Source organism: Mustelus asterias, chromosome 23, assembly GCF_964213995.1.
Source record: "Mustelus asterias chromosome 23, sMusAst1.hap1.1, whole genome shotgun sequence".
Classification (NCBI taxonomy): Eukaryota; Metazoa; Chordata; class Chondrichthyes; order Carcharhiniformes; family Triakidae; genus Mustelus; species Mustelus asterias.
Window position 1 is genome coordinate 20,966,618 of NC_135823.1, and position 20,968 is coordinate 20,987,585.

At 45.2% G+C, this 20,968-nt stretch overlaps 1 protein-coding gene across 2 annotated transcripts in view; it reads right to left on the reverse strand.

The window, feature by feature from the left end:
- The window catches only part of tex2l (testis expressed 2, like), a 109,107-nt gene that overhangs the window by 56,502 nt on the left and 31,637 nt on the right, over window positions 1–20,968 (reverse strand). The window contains exons 2-3 of one of the 2 annotated variants that reach the window (XM_078240088.1): window positions 18,238–18,537; window positions 2,573–4,021 (exon numbers count right to left, since the gene is read on the reverse strand). In XM_078240088.1, coding sequence (XP_078096214.1) covers window positions 2,573–3,994 — 1,422 coding nt within the window. In that variant the 5' untranslated portion in view covers window positions 3,995–4,021; window positions 18,238–18,537. The remainder of the gene's footprint in view (window positions 1–2,572; window positions 4,022–18,237; window positions 18,538–20,968) is intronic. The other variant, XM_078240089.1, reaches the window with a different exon arrangement.

Consider the following 20,968-nt stretch of genomic DNA (forward strand, 5'->3'; position numbering starts at 1 on the left):
TTATGTATTTAGACACTAAGGGGCAATTTAGCATGGCCAGTCCACCTAACCTGCACATCTTTGCAGTGTGAGAGGAAACTGGAGCACCCGGAGGAAACCCACGCAGACACGAGGAGAATGTGCAGACTCCACACAGACAGTGACCCCAGGCCGGAATCGAACCTGAATCCCTGGCGCTGTTAGGCAGCAGTGCACTGTGCCACCCCTTAGGACCCTATAATTGCATAACTGATTAAATCTTCGATGGAAGAGTTAATATAGCCTGCCCAGCAAAACAAGATCAAAGTTTAAAGCATTAACAATTGAAATGTAGTATTACAAGCAACAAGGACTTACAACAGGATACATTAAACTCCTGACAACAAGGCAGACATTTTCAACATTTGGCAGTTTAGGTCTGTGTCTGGATGTGGGCTGGGGATGCAAAGAGTTTAACTCTGGCTGCCTGATATGTAGCCTTGGGCACAGGTAATATGAGGCTGTTCAAAGCTGAACAAACATGTCGGACGGGCAAAACAGTACCACCAATCTGATCATGTAAGAGATATGTGACAAAGGGTCAAAAAAGAAGAATGCCCATGGCTTAGACTCAGTAACACCTAGTCATGTACATCTGTTTATAGTCAGATAAAAACAAAATCCTGCCGTTGCTGGAATCTGAAACATAAACTGAAAAAGCTGGAAAATCTCAGCAGGTCTGACAGCATCTGTGGGGAGAGAATAGAACCAACGTTTCGAGTCTGAGTGACCGGCATCCAGACTGGAAACGTTGGTTCTATTCTCGCTCCACAGATGCTGCCAGACTGATGAGGTTTTCCAGCATTTTCTGTTTTTGTTGTCTATAGTTACGTTTATCCCCAATAAACCAGTCACTGTTCAGACATATCTACGTTACCACATTCATTCCTTAACCAGTAACAACCAAGAAGTGGGATCTCACAACGCTAACTAGCTGAAATGTTGCCAGAATATTGCCATTTTCAAATTTAAGTGAGGCTTCTGGATAGACAGCTAAAATGCTTGGCCAAAGCTAGCAGTGCCCTCCTTCACTAGTGCTAATCAGGGGCTGATATAGACCCCGGCAGCGACTTGGTCTGTACAGGTAAATGGATGCATCTGTCCTGACAGGTGAAAAGAATTGAAGTTATGTTGAGATTTTTAACTTTAGGAACAGCAACTGGTGCTTCTTCAGGCCCCAGAAGGAAAATATGGGCCTTTCCCATCCCAGACATCCCCGACTGCAGGAACCACTGAAACTTCCTTCCCCATACAAGCCTGAGTGACGGGTAACAAAAGCCACCTCCTGCCCATCTCCTTATAGCTGAAGATTCAATAATTTCACTGAAAGAGGCATGCTTAGCTGCTAACAGGGAATGCCTTTTCACAGGAATGAACAACGGTGGAGATCATTACATCTTTTAAGGGGAAATGGAATACATATTTAAACCCCAGGAAGACAATAAAGTAGGGGGAGAAGGTGGGATCAGCCTGGATTGCTCTAAGTCGAACATAGATAATGGGCTGAATGGCCTTTTTCTATACTCTAAACATCTAGTGATTCTTGCAGTGCGCTAATACTTCTTTATATTCGGCCTAATTTTTTTCCAGATTATACAGTGAAAGGAATATCCAGAATACACTGAACAAGTCTCTCAACTTGTCCTTCCATTGAACTCTCTAGGCCACCACTTATTGCCCATCCCTAATTGCTCCGAGCTGAGTGGTTTGCTAGGAAATTTCAGAGGCCATTATTCAAAGTCTGGAGTCACATGTAGGCCAGACCAGGTAAGGACAGCAGATTTCCTTCCCTAAAGGGCATCAGTGAACCAGATGGGGTTTTCCAACAATGGGTTCATGGTTAGACTTTTAATTCCAGATGTTTTATTGAATTCAAATTTCACCATCTACCGTGGTGGGGTTCGAACCTGGGCCTGGGCCTCTGGATTACTAGTCCAAGAAAGGTACCACTCCATCACCACCACCTTGATATTATTCCGCACCAGGCTCTAGCCAACTGAGCTAACCAATGCCTTTACAATATATCATGAGTGGGGGACAAAATGCTTCATTATTGCCATTTAATGAGATACGTTTTCACAATATTGTGATTAAATTGTCATGTCTAATATTTAAAATGTTTCCCCAATAAAGAAACTGAATAAAATCCAACCATCGGGGCAGCCCGGTGGCACAGTGGTTGGCATTACTGCCTCACAGCGCCAGGGACCCAGGTTTGATTCCCGGCTTGGGTCACTGACTGTGTGGAGTTTGCATATTCTCCTCGTGTCTGTGTGGGTTTCCTTCAGGTGCTCCAGTTTCCTCCCACAGCCCACAGATGTGCGGGTTAGGTGGATTGGCCATGCTCAATTGCCCCTTAGTGTCAGGGGGACTAGCTAGGATAAATGTATGGGGTTATGGGGTTAGAGCCTGGGTGGGATTGTAGTGGGTGCAGATTCGATGGGCCTAATGGCCTCCTTCTGCACTGTAGGATTCTATGATTCTATAACGCTTCAGAGGATCGCTTACAAAGTATTAAGTCCGCCGCCACATCAGAAGAATTATGACGCTTTACCTTCACAATTTCAGGATCCTGGGGTTCCCTGATGATGTTATCCAATTGCAGATTTTCATTAGCCAGGCGGATAACATGGATGGGTTGCGAGGCCCGTGGTGTCTGCAGTGAGATGATTAGCAGGCCCATCAAAAATCCACAGGTAAGTCCAAGGCAGAGGCCGGAGAAGAACGATGGCAACGGCAATACGAAATAGCTATAGGCGAGAGTGATAAAACACATCAGAGTTTTACTCGGCACTTTCGGAGGAGGTTGGGATGGAGCGAAGGCTCGTCTGGAGTAGGAGTACGTGGCTTCTTGTCCACACAATGTGCTGTCTTCGCTGGGCCCTGCTTCTACAATCTGCAGCACATCTCCATCTGAACAGATCTCATACCTTGGCTTGTCGTCCCCAAAGACCTGCGTAAAGGACAGACATTGCTTCTTCTGCTTTTCTTTCCAATGTCGCCCAGGGGAAGTCTCTGCGTTGGATGACCTATCGCTCTCTTTCTTTTCTGATTTCAGTATCTCCATTCTGAACTTATCAAAGCCAGACCTTCTGCTCTTACTATATAAATCATTGCTGCATTCTTCAGAGCCAGGGGCACAGGAGGAGTCAGTGCTACAAGTATTGGATTGGGATGTTTTAGATTTGGGACTTCCACTGCTTTCATCTCCAATGATCTTGCTTAGCATATTGAATGGCTCCTGTATAGCCTCGGAGAACTTCCTTTTCGTGTCTTCCAGCTTGGCTTCCACCTCGGGAACTTTGAAGAAACTAATTTTGCTCTCCGTGGGTGAGAGCAGTGGCGACGGTGGGGCGGTTTTGGAATCTCCATTTCTTCCCCTGGGCTGAGTTAGTTGGCGCCAAAGGTACAGGTTTAGCTTGGAGTCCGATTTTGACTGGGTGACCTCTGGTTCGTGGCGTGAAATTTCAGTGGAGATAGACTTGACCAGGTTCAACAACGGTTTTGGCCTCAGGGAGGACGTCTCTCGGGATTCGATTTCCGTGGACAGAGATTTAACCAGGCTAATCAGAGGCGTGGTCTCTGAGGAACTGCAGGAGTTTACTGAAGATGGTAAAGGGGAGGACACTGTCGGGAAAAAGAATTCACCTAAAAATCCCGAAATAGAAGGGGAGGAAGGTAGGGATGAAGCTGGAATGTTTAAGCATTCCTCAGGATAAGGAACATCCTTTTCCTCATCTACTGCTGTCATCATTCTATCATCCTCCCTCACCATCGAATGGGTCAGATCAACTCTCTCCGAACTCTCCCACTCCCCGCTTCTGGTGGGAGAGGTTAAGTGGATGACTATCCCTTTACCCTGGGAGGCCAGGGGCAGCTGGTGCATCTTGTCTTGCGCTTTGGGTACCGGTGGAGAGCAGGAGGGGGCTGACACCATTTCATGATCCGGCTCCTTGCTCCTGAAGTCTGCCATCATTTACAACCTGAAGACTGATCAATGTTTCTGCAAAAGAAAAGGGAACAAGTGTTATAGTCGCTCACTTCAGTCTGCAGATTCTGTCACTCTGATGGAAGGCTGTTGTGCTACTTGCCTACCTAGAACCATAAAATCCCTACAGTGCATCCGACCCATCAAGTGTACACTGGCTCTCTGAAAGAGTATCGCACCCAGCTTTATCCCTGTAACCCACACATTTACCAAGGCCAATCCACCTAACCTGCACATCTTTGGACACTAAGGGGCAATTTAGCATGGCCAATCCACCTAACCTACACATGTTTGGACAATAAGGGACAATTTAGCATGGCCAATCCACCTAACCTACACACATCTTGGGACGCTAATGGGCAATTTACCATGCCCAATGCACCTAAGCTGCACAACTTTGGAGTGTGGGAGGAAACTGGAGCACCCGGAGGAAACCCACGCAAACACGGGGAGAATGTGCAAACTCCACACAGACAGTGACCTGAGGCCGGAATTGTGCCCGGGTCTCTGGCGCTGTGAGGCAGCAGTGCTAACCACTCTGCCACTATCCACCTTTGGTGATTATCCCTCAGTGGCATGTGGCAAATTCTCCTTGTTAATGCGATATTTTTGTTTTATGGGCTTCAATAACGGGACTGCAACTTTGAATTTATAAAAAGTAAGATCTTTTTGTAGTGAAATTGTAGTGAATTTGCACTCAGTGACCAATCTCAAAATTGACTTATTTAAAATTTCTGTCTGCGGGATTCACACCTTGAACAATGTGGATAATTTAAAGTTTCATTCCTTTGCCACTTTTCCAAATTCACCCTCGGTCTCTCTGGTCACCCCCAGAAACCTTCACAAATAGAGGTGAATGCTCACATCTCCTGCAGCCGTGGGGAATTTTAACTTCAGGGCCTCATTTGAATAGAGTCGATCAACCTTCTTCCTGGAAGAAGGCACTTAACAGGTGCCAATAGGGAAGGAAGGCATTCTTTAGATCCCAGTCAGCTTGCAATTAAGAGGTTGGTATTGGGGGGGGGGAGGGGGGGGGGGGGTGGCTTCAGGTGGGTTTCATGGGAGGAGAGAGGGAGGCGGGGGCAATGGAGGCTTGTCAGGCCTGGGACAATGCCCCTGCTCCTTTGGGCTCACTATAGGTAACTCTAACACTTAAAAGCTGAGTGTCCCTTTGACAATCTACTTCATCCTTGTGGAAATGCCAGAGCTGCTTTCCCATTCAAGCTCCAGTTAAAATAGCATCAGGATCATATTGATACCATAGGCCCCCGATTAACATTTAGATAGGAGTTCAACAGGCGCCTTATTTATCACCTCGCTTGGAGCGGCAATGTGGCACAGTGGTTAGCACTGCTGCTTCACAGCACCAGGGACCCAGGTTTGATTCCTGGCTTGGGTCCCTGTCTGTGCAGAGTCTTCACGTTCTCCCTGTGCCTGCGTGGATTTCCTCTGGGTGTTCCGGTTTCCTCCCACAGTCTGAAAGACGTGCTGGTTAGGGTGCATTGGCCATGCTAAATTCTCCCTCAGTATCTGAACGGGTGCCGGAGTGTGGCGACTAGAGGATTTTCACAGTAACTTCATTGCAGTGTTAAAGCCTACTTGTGACAATAATAAGCAATTTAAAAAAACCCAGTCCAGTGAAATCTGAGATTGGTAGGAACAGAGTGTAAACCGAGTTCTCCATTCCAACTGTTTTCATTCTGACTGTGTGAGGACAATTCAAATAGTATCTCTCTTCATTTTTACAAACTGCTCCTATTTATACAACTGAGCTACAGCGAAACCACCTGGTTAAGCTGCCTAGAAACTCCATAGGGAAAAGCTTGTATGGGATAATTCCATATCTCATATTAGGAATTTGGAGATGAAGATATGTCAGAGTCTACTGGGAATTTAGAATCATAAAATCCCTACAGTGCAGAAGGAGGCCATTTGGCCCATTGAGGCAGTACCGACCACAATCCTACCCAGGCCCTATTCCCGTAACCCATTTACCCTGCTAATCCCCCTGACACTAGAGTCAACTTAGCATGGCCAATCAACCTAACCCACACATCTTTGGACTTAGGTATGTTGAAACATCTTTGTGATATTTGTTTACGAGGAATTGTTATTTATTCTTTCGTTGGGATGTGGGCTTCATTGGCAAGGCCAGAACTTAGTGCCTGTTCTTAATTGCCCTTTAACTGAGAGACTCATGAGGCCATTTCAGAGGCTAGTTAAGGGTCAACCGCCTTACTGTGGGTCTGGAATCCCACGTAGGCCAGACCAGGTGAGGATAACTGATTTGCTTCTCTCAAGGAAACATTAGTGAACCAGATGGGTTTTACAACAATCGGTGATAATTTCATGGTTGCCATTTAATTCCAGATTTTATTAATAGAGGCCAAATCCTCTGATGTTGTTCACCCCACCCCCGCTGACAGCGAGAATGGAGAATTTGGCGGTCAGCCAAAATTCCATTCGCTGCAGCGGGAGTGGAGAATCCCAGCCGCGGGCGAGGTTGAAGAATTCCGGCCAGCATTTAAATTGCACTGGCAGTCGCGATGGGATTTGAACTCGTGCTCCCAGAGGATTAGCCAAGCGCTCCAGATTACTAATCCATCAATATTACCATGACACCTTATCTCCCAGGGTAGAATAGGTTAGGGTGAAATTTAATCAGTCCAATGGAGGTCTCACCCACTGGTTGGAGAATCAGCAGGGAACACACATCAGTTCCATGGGGAAGATCCGACGGTGTCGTGTCCACTTTGGATACTTAAATAGTATTTTCATTCCACTTTGGGGCTTTCCTGGGATTCAGGACCCTGGAGCAGCAAGTCCCACCCACCTTCAGCTGCTGACCAATCAGAGGCAGGTGTCAATTGGCTCATTAAGAGATCCCACTCTTTGATTTAATTGAAGGAGTTTTTGGCACTGCTGTGAGGCTGACATGGGACCTCTCCTGCAATGGTTCCAGTTGTGACAGCCTGGATTATGTCTCCCTCATTGATTGGTGTAAAATGGTCAAAGGAACCTGATAACTTTGCATCAATGTTTTCACCAGGGGATATGAGGGAACGGGGCAGGTGTTGAATGTCATCTCTGTTGCTGGAGTGAACAAAGGAAGCTTAATGATGAAGTTCTATCAGCATTAACTCCTGGACTAAGGCCCCTTGCCTGGACAAGATGGTTGATTGCCCGGACAACCACAAACACCGTTTGTTTATCGGATTGAAGAGTCACAAAATAACCAATGTTTTTATTGATAACACATTCCTCAGAGATACATAGGCGTCTCCAACCAAGATAGAGTTGGGACTATGAGTTAACTAAGAAGTGAGAATGATGGAGTAGTTTAAGGTTAGCTGTTGAGAACAGGTGTGTGAATGGACAGGTTAAGGTAATTAAATAATATATATATATCCTTAAAGTTTGAGATTTCTCAGAGAAGACATTAAACTTCACCCTAAGTGATATTGTTTTGGTTGTAACCATATTAAGGATTGAATAAGGGCGGAAAATTTTATGCTTCAATCAAACATTTTTCTCTTCAGAGTTCCATTTGCAATGAACTATTTAGTATTAAATTCATGGAAAGTTACGTCAGCTCTGACAATGGGTCATCCAGACGCAAAACGTTGGCTCTATTCTCTCTCCACAGATGCTGTCAGACCTGCTGAGATTTCCCAGCATTTTCCGTTCTGGTTTTATGTCAGTCCCGTTTGTTTATTGTGCACGGGCGGCATGGTGGCACAGTGGTTAGCACTGCTGCCTCACGGCACCAGGGTCCCAGGTTCAACTCCAGCTTCGGGTCACTGTCTGTGTGGAGTTTCTCACCGTGTCTGAGTGGGTTTCCTCCGGGTGCTCCAGTTTCCTCGCACAGTTCGAAAGATGTGTGGGCTAGGTTGATTGGCCATGCTAAATTGACCCTAGTGTCAGGGGGATTAGCAGGGTAAATGTGTGGAGTTACGGGGTTAGGGCCTGGTTGGGGTTGTGGTCGGTATAGACTCAATGGGCTGAATGGCCTCCTTCTGTACTGTAGGGATTCTATGTAGGTTTAGCATCAGGTTTAAAGGAATTCTGATTCTATTCATTTTCCAACGTTGCAGCGCCAGGAAAACACTGGAAAATAATCAGTGAATATTCATTGTTTAAGAACTTGTGACGATGTCAATTGAGGATGATATTGTTGCAAGACCAGTCACGAGTATCACAATAACTGCGACAACATAAAATGGCAATATCGTTATCTACAAAAGGTGAAGATGTAATGTGTTATTTTTGATCAATTAGTCTCATTATGTTAAAATCTACTTCACACATTCATGCCAACTACAATGAAAGCTGTGACTGAATAATAATAATAATACAGGATCGCGAAATAAAAGTGATATTGTGACCTAGATTAGTAATTAGACCAATGAACATTCAAATGTTGAAATAAGCTAAGAATAACCTGTAGTCACCACACGTTCTTTAATATTTGTTTTTCTGACTGAGTTCCAACATCTATATATCCTTCCAAAGATGAATATTTTTCAATATTACCTCATTATTCTCGTGAAGTCAATTTAATTGAATTATGGTTTGCTGAAAGGATGTTCCAATATGGAAGGGAACCTTTAAACATGAAGATTCTAGTGATTTACTACCGTTACAAGATTAATTAAATTTAAATTGTCAGAATAGAATTGTTCGCATGAAATGATGGAAGAATTCATTAATTTTAGGATTAAAAATTAGAATCATAGAATCCCGACAGCGGAGAAGGAGGCCATTTGGCCCATCAAGACTGCACCAACAACAATCCTGCCCATGCCCTATCCCCGTAACCCCACGTACTTAGAACCTTAGTTAGGCCGCACTTGGAATATAGTGTTCAATTCTGGTCGCCACACAACCAGAAGGATGGGGAGGCTTTGGAGAGGGTACAGAAAAGATTTACCAGGATGTTGCCTGATATGGAGGGCATCAGCTCTGAGGAGAGGTTGGAGAAACTTGGTTCGTTCTCACTAGAATGACGGAGGTTGAGGGGCAACCTGATAGAAGTCTACAAGATTATGAGAGGCATGGACAGAGTGGATAGTCAGAAGCTTTTTCCCAGGGTGGAAGAGTCAATTACTAGGGGGCACAGGTTTAAGGTGCGAGGAGCAAGGTTTAAAAGAGATGTACAAGCCATATTTTTTACACAGAGAGTAGTGGGTGCCTGGAACTCGTTGCCAGGGGAGGTAGTGGAAGTGGATACGGTAGTGACTTTTAAGAGGCATCTTGACAAATACATGAATAGCATGGAAATAGAGGATGTGGTTCCCGGAAGGGTAGGGGGTTTTAGTTCAGTCGGGCAGCATGGTCGGTGCAGGCTTGGAGGGCTGAAGGGCCTGTTCCTGTGCTATAATTTTCTTTGTTCTTTGTTCTTTGTACTTACCCTACTAATCCCCCTGGCACTAAGGGCGAGATTTTCCAGCCGCGCTCATCCCAAGACCGTAAACTCCTGCCCGAGGTTAATGGACCTTTGCATGGTCCACCCACCCCACCTGTTACGATTCCCATGGCAGGTGGGATGTGAAAATTCTGCCCTAAGGGTCAATTTATCATGGCCAATCAACCTAACCTTTTACTGCGGGAGGAAACTGAAGCACCCGGAGGAAACCCATGCAGATACGGGGAGAACGTGCAAACTCCACACAGACAGTGACCCAAGCTGGGAATCAAACCCGGGTCCCTGGCGCTGTGAGGCAGCAATGCTAATCACTGTGCCACCATTGCATTGCGATTTTGTATTGTAATTAATTTCAAGATGTAACTTGATCAGTGAAGAACATAACAAGGTGGCTCACAGTGTGTTAGTGCTTTGGCAGCACAATGAATGCTTGCGTAAGTTAGCGTGGTTGGTAGCGCTCACATTTCTGGCCTCGAGTCGCACAGTCAGTTTTGTGTTTAACATCAAGGCTGAGACTCCAGAAGTACTGGATTGTCAGAATTGATGCCTCATGGATAGGACACATAGGCCTATTTTCACCCTCCATGTGGCACAGTGGTTAGCACGGCTGCCTCACAGCGCCAGGGACCCGGGTTCAATTCTGGCTTTGGGTGACCATCTTTGTGGAGTTTCACGTTCTCCCCGTATCTGCGTGAGTTTCCTCCGGGTGCTCCAGTTTCCTCCCACAGTCCAAAGATGTGCGGGTCAGGTTGATTGGCCATGCTAAATTGCCCCTTATTGTCAGGGGGATTAGAAGGTTAAATACGTGGGATTACGGGAATAGATGGGATTGAGGTCTGTGCAGGCTCGATGGGCTGAATGGCCTGCTTCTTTAGGGATTCTATGATATCCGATAACTTTTAACCCCCTTGTGAGGCAAGAATCTATCTAGCTCTGCCTTACAAACTGGTAACTTTCCACTTTCCTCCCACAGTCCAAAGATGTGTGGGTTAGGTTGATTGGCCATGCTGAATTCCCCCTTAGTGTTAGGGGGATTAGCAGGGTAAATACATGGGGTTGTGGGGATGGGGGCAGGGTGGGATTGTTGTCGGTGCAGGCTTGATGGGCTGAATGGCCTCCTTCTGCACTGTAGGGATTTTATGATTCTAGGCTGGTAGTGAGCAGTCGGGCATCTGCCAGGCTTGGCCTACCCGCCTCAGCATAAAGATTCCGCCAAGGCGAGATCTTCATTGTTGGGCGCGAGGGCTGGAATCACGCCACCCAACCCGGGAGGAAGTGTGGAGGCAACAACAGGAACCGTTGGATACCCAAGGCATGCTGTTTGAAAGGCCCACCTCAGTCCTACACTAGTAAAAATAGAAATGGGACCTGCCAACAAACTGGAGATGGAGATGAGGCCTCGAGGAGATTAGAGGCCTGAGTGGAGGGGTCAAGGCTGGAGCAGTATTGAGGTGGGAGGAGGATTGTAAACTTGGGGGACAAGATTCAATGGGGGAATGGGAATCGATGGTCACGGGGACAGGGGAGACTCGAGAAGCCTAACTTTGAATTCAATTCCAAAATCTGAATGACCATGAGTCTCGTAGTCTCATCAACATATTCAAAGTGCACCCCACCTCTTTGATGCGAGTTATTGCCCACACCCCTTCCTGTCTTCATTAAAGTCAGAAGCAGGTACGGTTGAGGCAGGTTTTGACTGGAAATTTCATTAAGACTTTAACTATCCTCAATCCATCTTTTTAAGAAGGGGCTTCTTAAATAAATGTTCTGTCTTCTGGTTCCCAGAAATCACACAGTTAGACACAGACTGCTGGAGTTTCATCAAGTATATTTCTTGCAGATCTCCATGTGCCTGCTAGACTGATACTTTCTCAAAAATCTTTTACTCTATTCTTTCAGTTGCAAAGCTAATGCGGAGATTGGACCGGGTTAGACTGAATCCATCTCCTTACCCGCTCCAAAAACCAAATTCAAATTGAATCCAATTCATGGTCCCTACAAGAGAGACAAACAAGATGCAAGCTGATAAAAGGTCCCATCTTGAGCTTGATTTTAGCCAAAAGGCTGAGAAGATTGATGCATCATTGCTTGGCGCCTGACTGCTGTGCATCAGTAAATGCAGCACCCCGGATGTAACAATTAGTTCCTAACTCTTTACAAATAATTTAACAAATGTCAACATGCCATATTCAGCCAATTTAAATTAGCATTTTCAAACTGGCCCTAGATTACATATACTTACTTTACATCTACATTAGTTGATATTTTCACCCTAATTGGTATTAATTTGTTCTACGACAAGTGACATTGTGGGGAAAATCTTCTGAATTAATTCATGTCTTGAAACACTTTTACCTAACTCAACTCATTTTATAACCAACAAGCAAAGTTTGATATCATTGAATATTGCTGCGATTTTGGAAATATTAGCTCGTTGGTTATTTTATGTGGTTAATAATTCATTACAGCACATGATGTACTGTCTTGTCTTAAAGTGCATCAAACTAACACCCTGTCGAATAGTTTGAAAGGACTTTCCTCTATGTTATCCCCAGATCTCTTATCAGTTGTTATATTTGTGAGGAGATGGTGGTGTAATGTCACTAGACATAATTTAATGCCCTGGGGACATGGATTCAAATCCCTCCATGACAGCTGATGGAATTTAAATTCAATTAAAGTGAAAGCCAGTCTCAGAATGGTGATCGTGAATCTATCATCAATTGATGTAAAGACCCATCTGGTTCACTAACGTCCTTTTAAGGGAGGAAATCTGCCGTCCTTACCTGGTCTGGTCTACATATGACTCCAGGCCCACAGCAATGTGGCTGGCTCTTAAATGCCCTCTGAAATGGCCTAGCAAACCACTCAGGGGAAATAAATAGAATAATTGAACATCACGTTTGGTAATCATCAGTGACCCGTCCACTCAGGTATCTAACATCAGTGTACAATTATCATCTGTTGCTGGCTGATATATCCAAAGATGTGCGGGTTAGGTGGATTGATCATGCTAAACTGTCCCTTGGTGTCAGGGGGACTAGCTAGGATAAATGCATGGGGTCACGGGGTTAGGGCCTGGGTGGGATTGTTGTCGGTGCAGACTCGATGGGCTGAATGGCCTCCTTCTGTACTATAGGATTCTATGATTCTATATTAGTTGGGATGTCTCATGGATTTAGCCTCAGGGAAACTGACTTTGTTTGCTTCACCCTTTGACATGCGTCCTGTAGATTTGATCAAATAACTCACAAATCTCCAGCACTTCTTATTTATGGAGACAGATCTCAAGGCAGCCAAGAGGGCAGCGGGCCAAATGTTGAGAAGATGAGGGAAAGATTAAAGAAGGTTTGGGTGTCTTCCCAATTGTACAGCAATGAGTAACATTTGCAGAAAAGGGACAATAATGAACACAGTCGAACAACAATCCATTTAATAGCTTTAATTTGGAATTAACAGATTTAGGCCGAATTCTCCGGTCTCATTCGTTCTGCCACTACTGCCAGCGAGACAGGAGAACTTGGCGCTCAGCCAAATCTCCACTCACTACAGCGCGACTGGAGAATCCTAGTCATGGATGTCAGAATCAGCCAAATCTCCATTCACTGCAGCGGGACTGGAGAATCCCAGCCATGGGCGAGGTTGGAGAATCCCCGGCCTTAATTTTGATTTAAGCGGCATGATAAAAATTGTGAGAAATTGCTGCTCCCAGTCGATCAGATATAAAATGAGTTCAATAATTTAGTCAATTTATTTTGGACTGTTTCTTGTTGAATGCTATCATTTGGAAACGGACAAGTGTTTACAAATGTATCCCTGAGACACTGTGGGCGGAATTGTCCGGTCCCGCCCGACACGGGAATCGTAGTGGGTGGGGGCAGACCATGCAAAGGTCCGTTGAGCTTGGGGAGGAGTTTCTGGCCTTGGGGTGAGTCTGGCTGGAAAATTCTGCCCTGTGTATTGTACCAAATGCCAGTAGGAATCATAGAGTTAGGAACGATGGCACAGTGGATAGCACTGCTGCATCAGAGCGCCAGGAACCCGGGTTCAATTCCTGGCTTGGGTCACTGTCTGTGCGGAGTCTGCATGTTCTCCCCATGTCTGCATGGGTTTCCTCCGGGTGCTCCGGTTTCCTCCCACAGTCTGAAAGACGTGCTGGTTAGGTGCATTGGCCATGCTAAATTCTCCCTACCCAAACAGGCACCGGAATGTGGCGATTAGTGGATTTTCACAGTGACTTCATTGCAGTGTTAATGTTAGCTTACTTGTAACTAATAAATAAACTAAAAAAAAATTCCCTATTAAAGCCTGCCGTGAATCCAACTTTTAACGTTGTTCCCAATGTAAATAATTCATGAGGTTAATTGTATTTTCACGCACCGTTGATTTTTTCCCTTTTCTATTTTGTAACAAAGCATTCCAAGAGATATTTCACTAATGCTCTTGCTTGCCAACTTCCCACCCAGCGATTTATGTCAGTGAGATTTAATTTATTACCTGGGAATGAGCTACTCTAATATCCATGTTATTACTGTCTGTCGCAGATCCGGCAAAGAATATTTTGTGCACTTTCATTTGTTTTTTTCTGGTTAAACGTACAGCTTCCTCTGTTCTGTTGGATGGGATTGCCATTTTACCATTTTTCCAAGCAACTTCAACTTTGAATCATGATTTTATTTTCCATTAAGACTCTAAATATTTGTTTCATTTTACAATGAACTCAAAATTTGATTTATGTACATTTTTATGATCTAAAAATTATATAGAATGCATAAATAGGGGAGGCAATGACCTAGTGGTATAATCGCTGGACTATTGATCCACAAACTCAGCTAATGTTCTAAAGTCAAAGTTTATTTTTTACTCATAAGAAGTTACTGTGAAATTCCCTGAGTCACCACAGTCCGGCGCCTGTTCAGGTCAATGCATCTCACCAGCATGTCTTTCAGAATGTGGGAGGAAACCGGAGCACCCGGAGGAAACCCACATAAGACCCGGGGAGAACATGCAAACTCCACACAGACAGTGACCCAAGCCGGGAATCGAACCCGGATCCGTGGCGCTGTGAAGCAGCTGTGCTAACCACCGTGCCGCCCTGGAGACCCGGGTTCGAATCTCGCCACGGCAGATGAATTTAATTCAATAAAAAAAAATCTGGAATTAAGAATCTACTGATGACCATAAAAACATTGTCGATTTTCAGAAAAACCCATCTGGTTCGCTAATGTCCTTTAGGAAAGGAAATTTGCCGTCCTTACCCGGTCTGGCCTACATGTGACTCCAGAGCCATAGCAATGTGGCTGACTCTCGGGCAACTAGGAATGGGCAATAAATGCTGGCCAACCAGCGACGCCCATGTCCCACGAATGCATATAAAAAATGCCTGATTAATTCTATAATTAACTCATTGAAATCAGAGCACCTAAACAATGATTGTTAAAAATGTTGGTTAAACCCAAAAATGTGAACATTTGTCCTGATCTTCTGGTCTCCGACAATTTGGAGACCAAACATACATGATCTGGAGAAATGCTTCAGGATCTCTCCAAATTCTTGATGCGTTTACTCGGTGGGAATTGCCAGGAAGTTTGAATTTCCGATGGGCAATTTCCCCGCTCCCCAGGACTCTCCGAAAAAGTCTCCAACTCGGAGTTAGATTCCCCACTGACAATGTTTAGACAGAGAAATCCTAACCTAGCTCCTCAGTAACTACACAGCTGACCCCACAATCATTCACCATGACTACCCCGACTCCCCCCTGCTGACCCTCCAACCAACCTAACTAGTCCCCACCAGCTGACTCTCTCCCCAATGCACCCCCTCAGACTCCTACAGGACTGATCCAATTTTGCCACCCTACCCAGCTCCCACCCGATCCTCTTAACCACTTATCACATCCACTCTGTTCCCTTACCCACCTACCACACCAACCCCCCCTCCCACCCACTTACCTCATCCATCTCACCCACCCTACCCCCTTATCACACCCACCCTACCCTCTTATCCCTTTATCACACCCACCCCATCCTCTTTCCCACTTACCTCACCCACCCTACCCTCTCACCCACCCTACCCTCTCACCCACTTACCCTGCCAACTTATGTTTTGTTGTGTGGCTGGGGAGTAGACAGTGTTCTTTGGGGCTTGTCTATTCTCTCATAGTGAGCTGTTTGAGATTATACTTTCTTAAAGCCATTTATTCTTTATTTACCGTTGTTATGTACATATTGGAGATTAGAATTACTCTTACTTTGAGTGGTGGGATTTTCCAGCCTTTCCCACTGGTGGGATCTTCCCGTCCAGCCAATGGCGACCCACCCCCTGCCATGGGCTCCCCAGCGGTGGAGGGTGCCAACAACGGGAATAACCCATTGACAGTGGTGGGACTGGAAAATCCCGCCGCTGGCCATTGGCGGGACCACCTCCGCCACCACAGAACACGCCATGGAGGGAGTGGAAAATCCCAGCCCAGATCTCTATCGCTCAATCATGTGATCTTACATCAGCATCATGTATGGTTCCGATGTTTAATCCTTTACTCTGCAATGTACATGCCTACACATTCACCCAGCCAGTCTTACACTCATTTACTAACACAGTGAGAAGCTTTGGGATGCTCACCAGAATACTGCAGCTAGTGCTGTGAAAAGGGACCTGCAAACTCCACATAGACAGTGACCCGAGGCTGGAATTGAAGGTCCCTGGTGCTGTGAGGCAGCAGTGCTAACCACTGTGCCACCGTGCCACCCGATTGTCAAACTGTGCAGATAATATATTTGCAATTGTGCATTTCCATCTGATTTTTTTCTCCCACAAAATATACTTTATCCATAACTTTTAAATACATGATATAACAATTAATATTTGACATGACATGAAATGCTATACAGTTCAATTTTGTTTCCATACGGTATATGGCACAATGTCACATGGACACTTACATTTTGTGATCACAATATACATTTCACAGCCGGGTCCATACAGCTGAGGGATTTTACACAGATTCCAGCCCCTCGGTTTACTATAGAGCGAAGCTTTAGATTAGGTCCTTTCCTCTTTGCGACAAATGACAGGGTGGCACGATGGTTAGCACTGCAGCCTCACAGCACCAGGGACCCGGGTTCAATTCCCAGCCTGGGTTACTGTCTGTGTGGAGTCTGCGCGTTCTCCCCATGTCTGCGTGGGTTTCCTCCGGGGACTCCAGTTTCCTCCCACAGTCTGAAAGACGGCTAGGTGGATTGGCCATGCTAAATTGTCTCTCAGTGTACCCAAATAGGCACTGGAGTGTGGCGACTAGGGGATTTTCACAGTAACTTCATTGCAGTGTTAATGTAAGCCTACTTGTGACACTAATAAAAAAAAACTCACTGCGTGAAACAAATTCTCCTCAACTCTCCCCTGGTTCCTTTGGTTAATATGTGTTCACTGGTTACCTGAATCTTCTACCAGTGAAACTACTCAAACAAAACTATTCAGTATCTTGTCCTCACGTGACCCTTGTACAGAGAGGCAAACACAGCCATGTGAGTCTGTGCCACCGTGCTGCCCTTCACTATAAGCATTCCTTACATCAAAATATGAAGCATTTTAATTAGTAATTTTTCTGACTGGAATAACTGTCTTATTTAGCATTTAATTCCAAAAGGATTGACATGATTTTGCCTCTTCGGTCAAGCATATATTGCTGGATATTTTCCTATCCATTAATAGCTCTGAGTTGTGCTTTTTCTTCCCTCGTTGCCTCTCTGCCATGGTGCTGTATCTATTTTAGTTGAGTTCTTTCTGCATGTTTTGTGGCAGCTAGCTTCAATAAATCTGGGGCAATCTGCTTGGCTTTATCTGTGGGATTTTGATTCAGCTCTGACTGTAGCTGGGCTGATTATTAAGCTAAAGTGCTTGGTTCTGGATCTTTTGTTCTCCTTGTATTTTGTCTACAATGTGCTGCCGGGCTCTTAGGTTTGTTTCCAAAGGGCCCCTTTCCGCTTGTCACATTGAATCACCATTCCACCCCTCACTCCGCTGCCTTTTGGATCTTCATTCTGCCATTTCCCTGCAAGTCAATACCAGCCCGGTAAAGTTCTGTGGATTTCTGTCCCACGCCACCCTCGTGAAACACAAATATACAATGGTGGTCAATCTGATAGGTTTTAGCCATCCTAAAATTTGACATCAAAGGCAAAAAGTCTACGGTTTTCATAAAGTTACTTATGAAACATTTACTGGAGAAATTGGGCGGCATGGTGGCACAGTGGGTTAGCACTGCTGCCTCATAGTGCCAGGGACCCGGGTTCGATTCGGGCCTCGGGTCTGTATGTGTGGAGTTTGGACGTTCTCCCCGTGTCCGCGTGGGTTTCCTTTGGATGCTCCGGTTTCTTCCCACACTCTAAAGATGGTTAGGTTAGGTGGATTGGCCATGCTAAATTGCCCCTTACTGTCCCAAGATCTGATTAGGGGAATTACCCAGGGGAAATGCGTAGAGTTACGGGAATAAAGTGGGGTGATGGGCCTGGGGAAGATACTCTGTCAGAGAGTTGGTGTAGACTTGATGGGCCAAATGGTTTCCTTCTGCAATGTGGGATTTTATGCTTCTAAAACAATGAAGCAAGAACAATGTATTAAGTTGATCTTTCTCTACGCCTTAGCTGTGACTGTAACACTAAATTCTGCACCCTCTCCTTTCCTTCTCCCCTATGTACTCTATGAACGGTATGCTTTGTCTGTATTGAGTGCAAGAAACAATACTTTTCACTGTAAACTAATACATGTGACAATAATAAATCAGATCAAATAAAATTTGTCCACTTACAGCACTTGAAAGTGGATGTGGACAGCGATCAGGAATTACATTTTACAACAAGTAGCACCCATGTGCAAACAACAGGAGACGATTGTCACACAGTGCACACTTTCTTCATGGCTATCTTCCATTTATTTCACTTTATTTAGGCCATTTTTCTTTTAATTCGGCATTTTCTCATGTTGACTTCTATTTTTTACTAGTGGACAATTAGGCCTGCGATGGGCGAACTGGTCTACAAAGACTCGTGCGCATAAAGGGAAGTTCTTGAAAGAGGAATAGAAGCAAAATACTGCAGATGCTGAAAATCTGAAATAAAAATGGAAAATTCAGGAAATACTCAGCGGGTCTGGCAGCATCTGTGGAGGGAGAAACAGAGTTAACATTTCCACTCTAAATGACCCATCTACAGATCTAAAAGTGGAAACACAGAAAATAGGAGCAGGAGGAGGCCATTCGGCCCTTCGAGCCTGCTCTGCTATTCATTACGATCATGGCTGATCATCCAACTCAATAGCCTGGTCCCGCCTCCACCCCCCCCACCCCCCATACCCTTTGATCCCATTTGCCTCAAGAGCTATATCTAACTGCTTCTTGAAAACATACAATCTTTTGGCTTCAACTGCTTTCTGTGTAGCGAATTCCACAGGCTCACCACTCTCTGGGTGAAGAAATTTCTCCCCATCTCTGTCCTGTATCTTCAGACTGTGATCCCTGCTTCTGGAAAGCCCCGGCATCAGGAAAATCCTTTTTATATCTCCCCTGTCTAGTCCTGTTAGAATTTTATAGGTTTTTATGAGATCCCCTTTCATTTTTCTGAATTGCACCGGACACAATCCTAACCAACTCAATCTCTCCTCATATGCCATCCCAGGAATCAGTCTGATAAATATTCTCTGCATTCTCTATAGAGCAAGAACATCTTTCCTCAGAGGAAGAGACCAAAACTGCAACAAAACTCCAGGTGTGGCCTCACCAAGGTTCTATATAATTGCATCAAGCCATCCCTGCTCCTGTACTTGAATTCTCTTGCAATGAAGGCCATTGGCACTGTGGCACAGTGGTTAGCACTGCTGCCTCACAGCGCCAGGGACCCGGGTTCAATTCCGGCCTCAGGTCACTGTCTGTGTGGAGTCTGCATGTTCTCCCCATGTCTGCGTGGGTTTCCTCCGAGTGCTCTGGTTTCCTCCCACGCTCCAAAGATGTGTGGGTTAGGTTGTTTGGCCATGCTAAATTGTCCCTTAGTGTCCCAAGATGTGTAGTTTAGATGGATTAGACATGAGATAGCGCAGGGTGGTGGACCTGGGTAAGATACTCTGTCAGAAAGTCGGTGCGGACACGATGAGGCAAATAGCCTCCTTCTGCACTGTAGGAGATTCTATGAACATACCATTTACCTTCTTTACTGCCTGCTGCACCTCCATGCTTACCTTGAGTGACTGGTGTACAAGGATGCCCGGGTCTCATTGCTCATTCTCCTTTCTCAATTTATAGTCATTCAGATAGTAATCTGCCTTCCCATTTTTGCTACCAAAGTGGATTATGTACAGAGTCGTGGGAAAGGGGGCAGAGGAGGTGGGGCAGAATAGAAGACTGGGATAGCTTGGGGTAAAGGAGATATTGATAAATTTATCATTGATATAAGTCAAAGGGGAGTGTTAATGGTGCCATCAAGGGATGAAGAGTCCATCCCTTAGCAGCAAAAGGTGACATAGCAGAAAGTGTTAATGGGAACGACTGAAGAGCCAGGGATAGGTTGGGGGGGGGGGGGGGCGGTTACGGAGATAGGGCAGGGGGCGCAGAGGAGCAGGCCTGGGTTAGATGTTCTTTTGGAGGGTCAGTGCTGACTTGATGGGCTGAATATCCTCCTTCCGCACTTTTTTCATTCATTCTTCATTCACAACATGTTTTGGAATGTGATCAAAGGATTGGAACTAGAATCCATCCGATTTTTGCAGAGGAATGGTCGTGCAGTCTGGATAGATGAATCAACAGGAGACTTGGAATGCCACTTCAGTCACTGAAGAGTTTGCCATCCAATTTCTAGGAAGGAAATCTCACATTCCAGATTATTCTGCACACTAAGATGGCCAGAATCATCACAGCAGGTTGGGTATCTTCTGACACAGATTGTGACCTATCAGTTTGGATAAAACACACATTCAAAAGGCTGATTTGTTTAGGCTCGTGGATCTGCAAAATATAGAAGCAAAAATACTGCAGATGTTGAAAATGCGAAATAAAAGCAGCACATGCTGGAAACACTCAGCGAGTCTGGCAGCATCTGTGGAGAGAGAAACAGAGTTAACCTTGGCCACATGCCCACACATTTGTATCTGCAAACAGAGGTCACCAGACCTTAGTTGCTTCAATAGGTGGCTAATGCCTATGGAGAAACCCTGATTCATGCCAAGACCTGAATAATTATTCTGCTGGCTGATTCTTCAGAATCACAGAGGGAGGCTATTCGGCCCATCGTGCCTCCAAACGAGCTTCATGACTCAGTGCCGTTTCCCCTACCATTTCCCCGTACCCCTTGCACGTTGTTTCTATTCAAATAATCACCTAATGCTCTCTCGAATTCCTCAGTTGAACCTGCCTCCACCACACTTCCAAGCAGAGCATTCCAGACGCCAACCACTCGTTGTATGAAAAGATTTTTTCTCACATCACATTTGCTTCTTTTGCAAATCACTTTAAATCTGTGCTCTCTCATTCTTGATCCATTTACGAGCGGGAA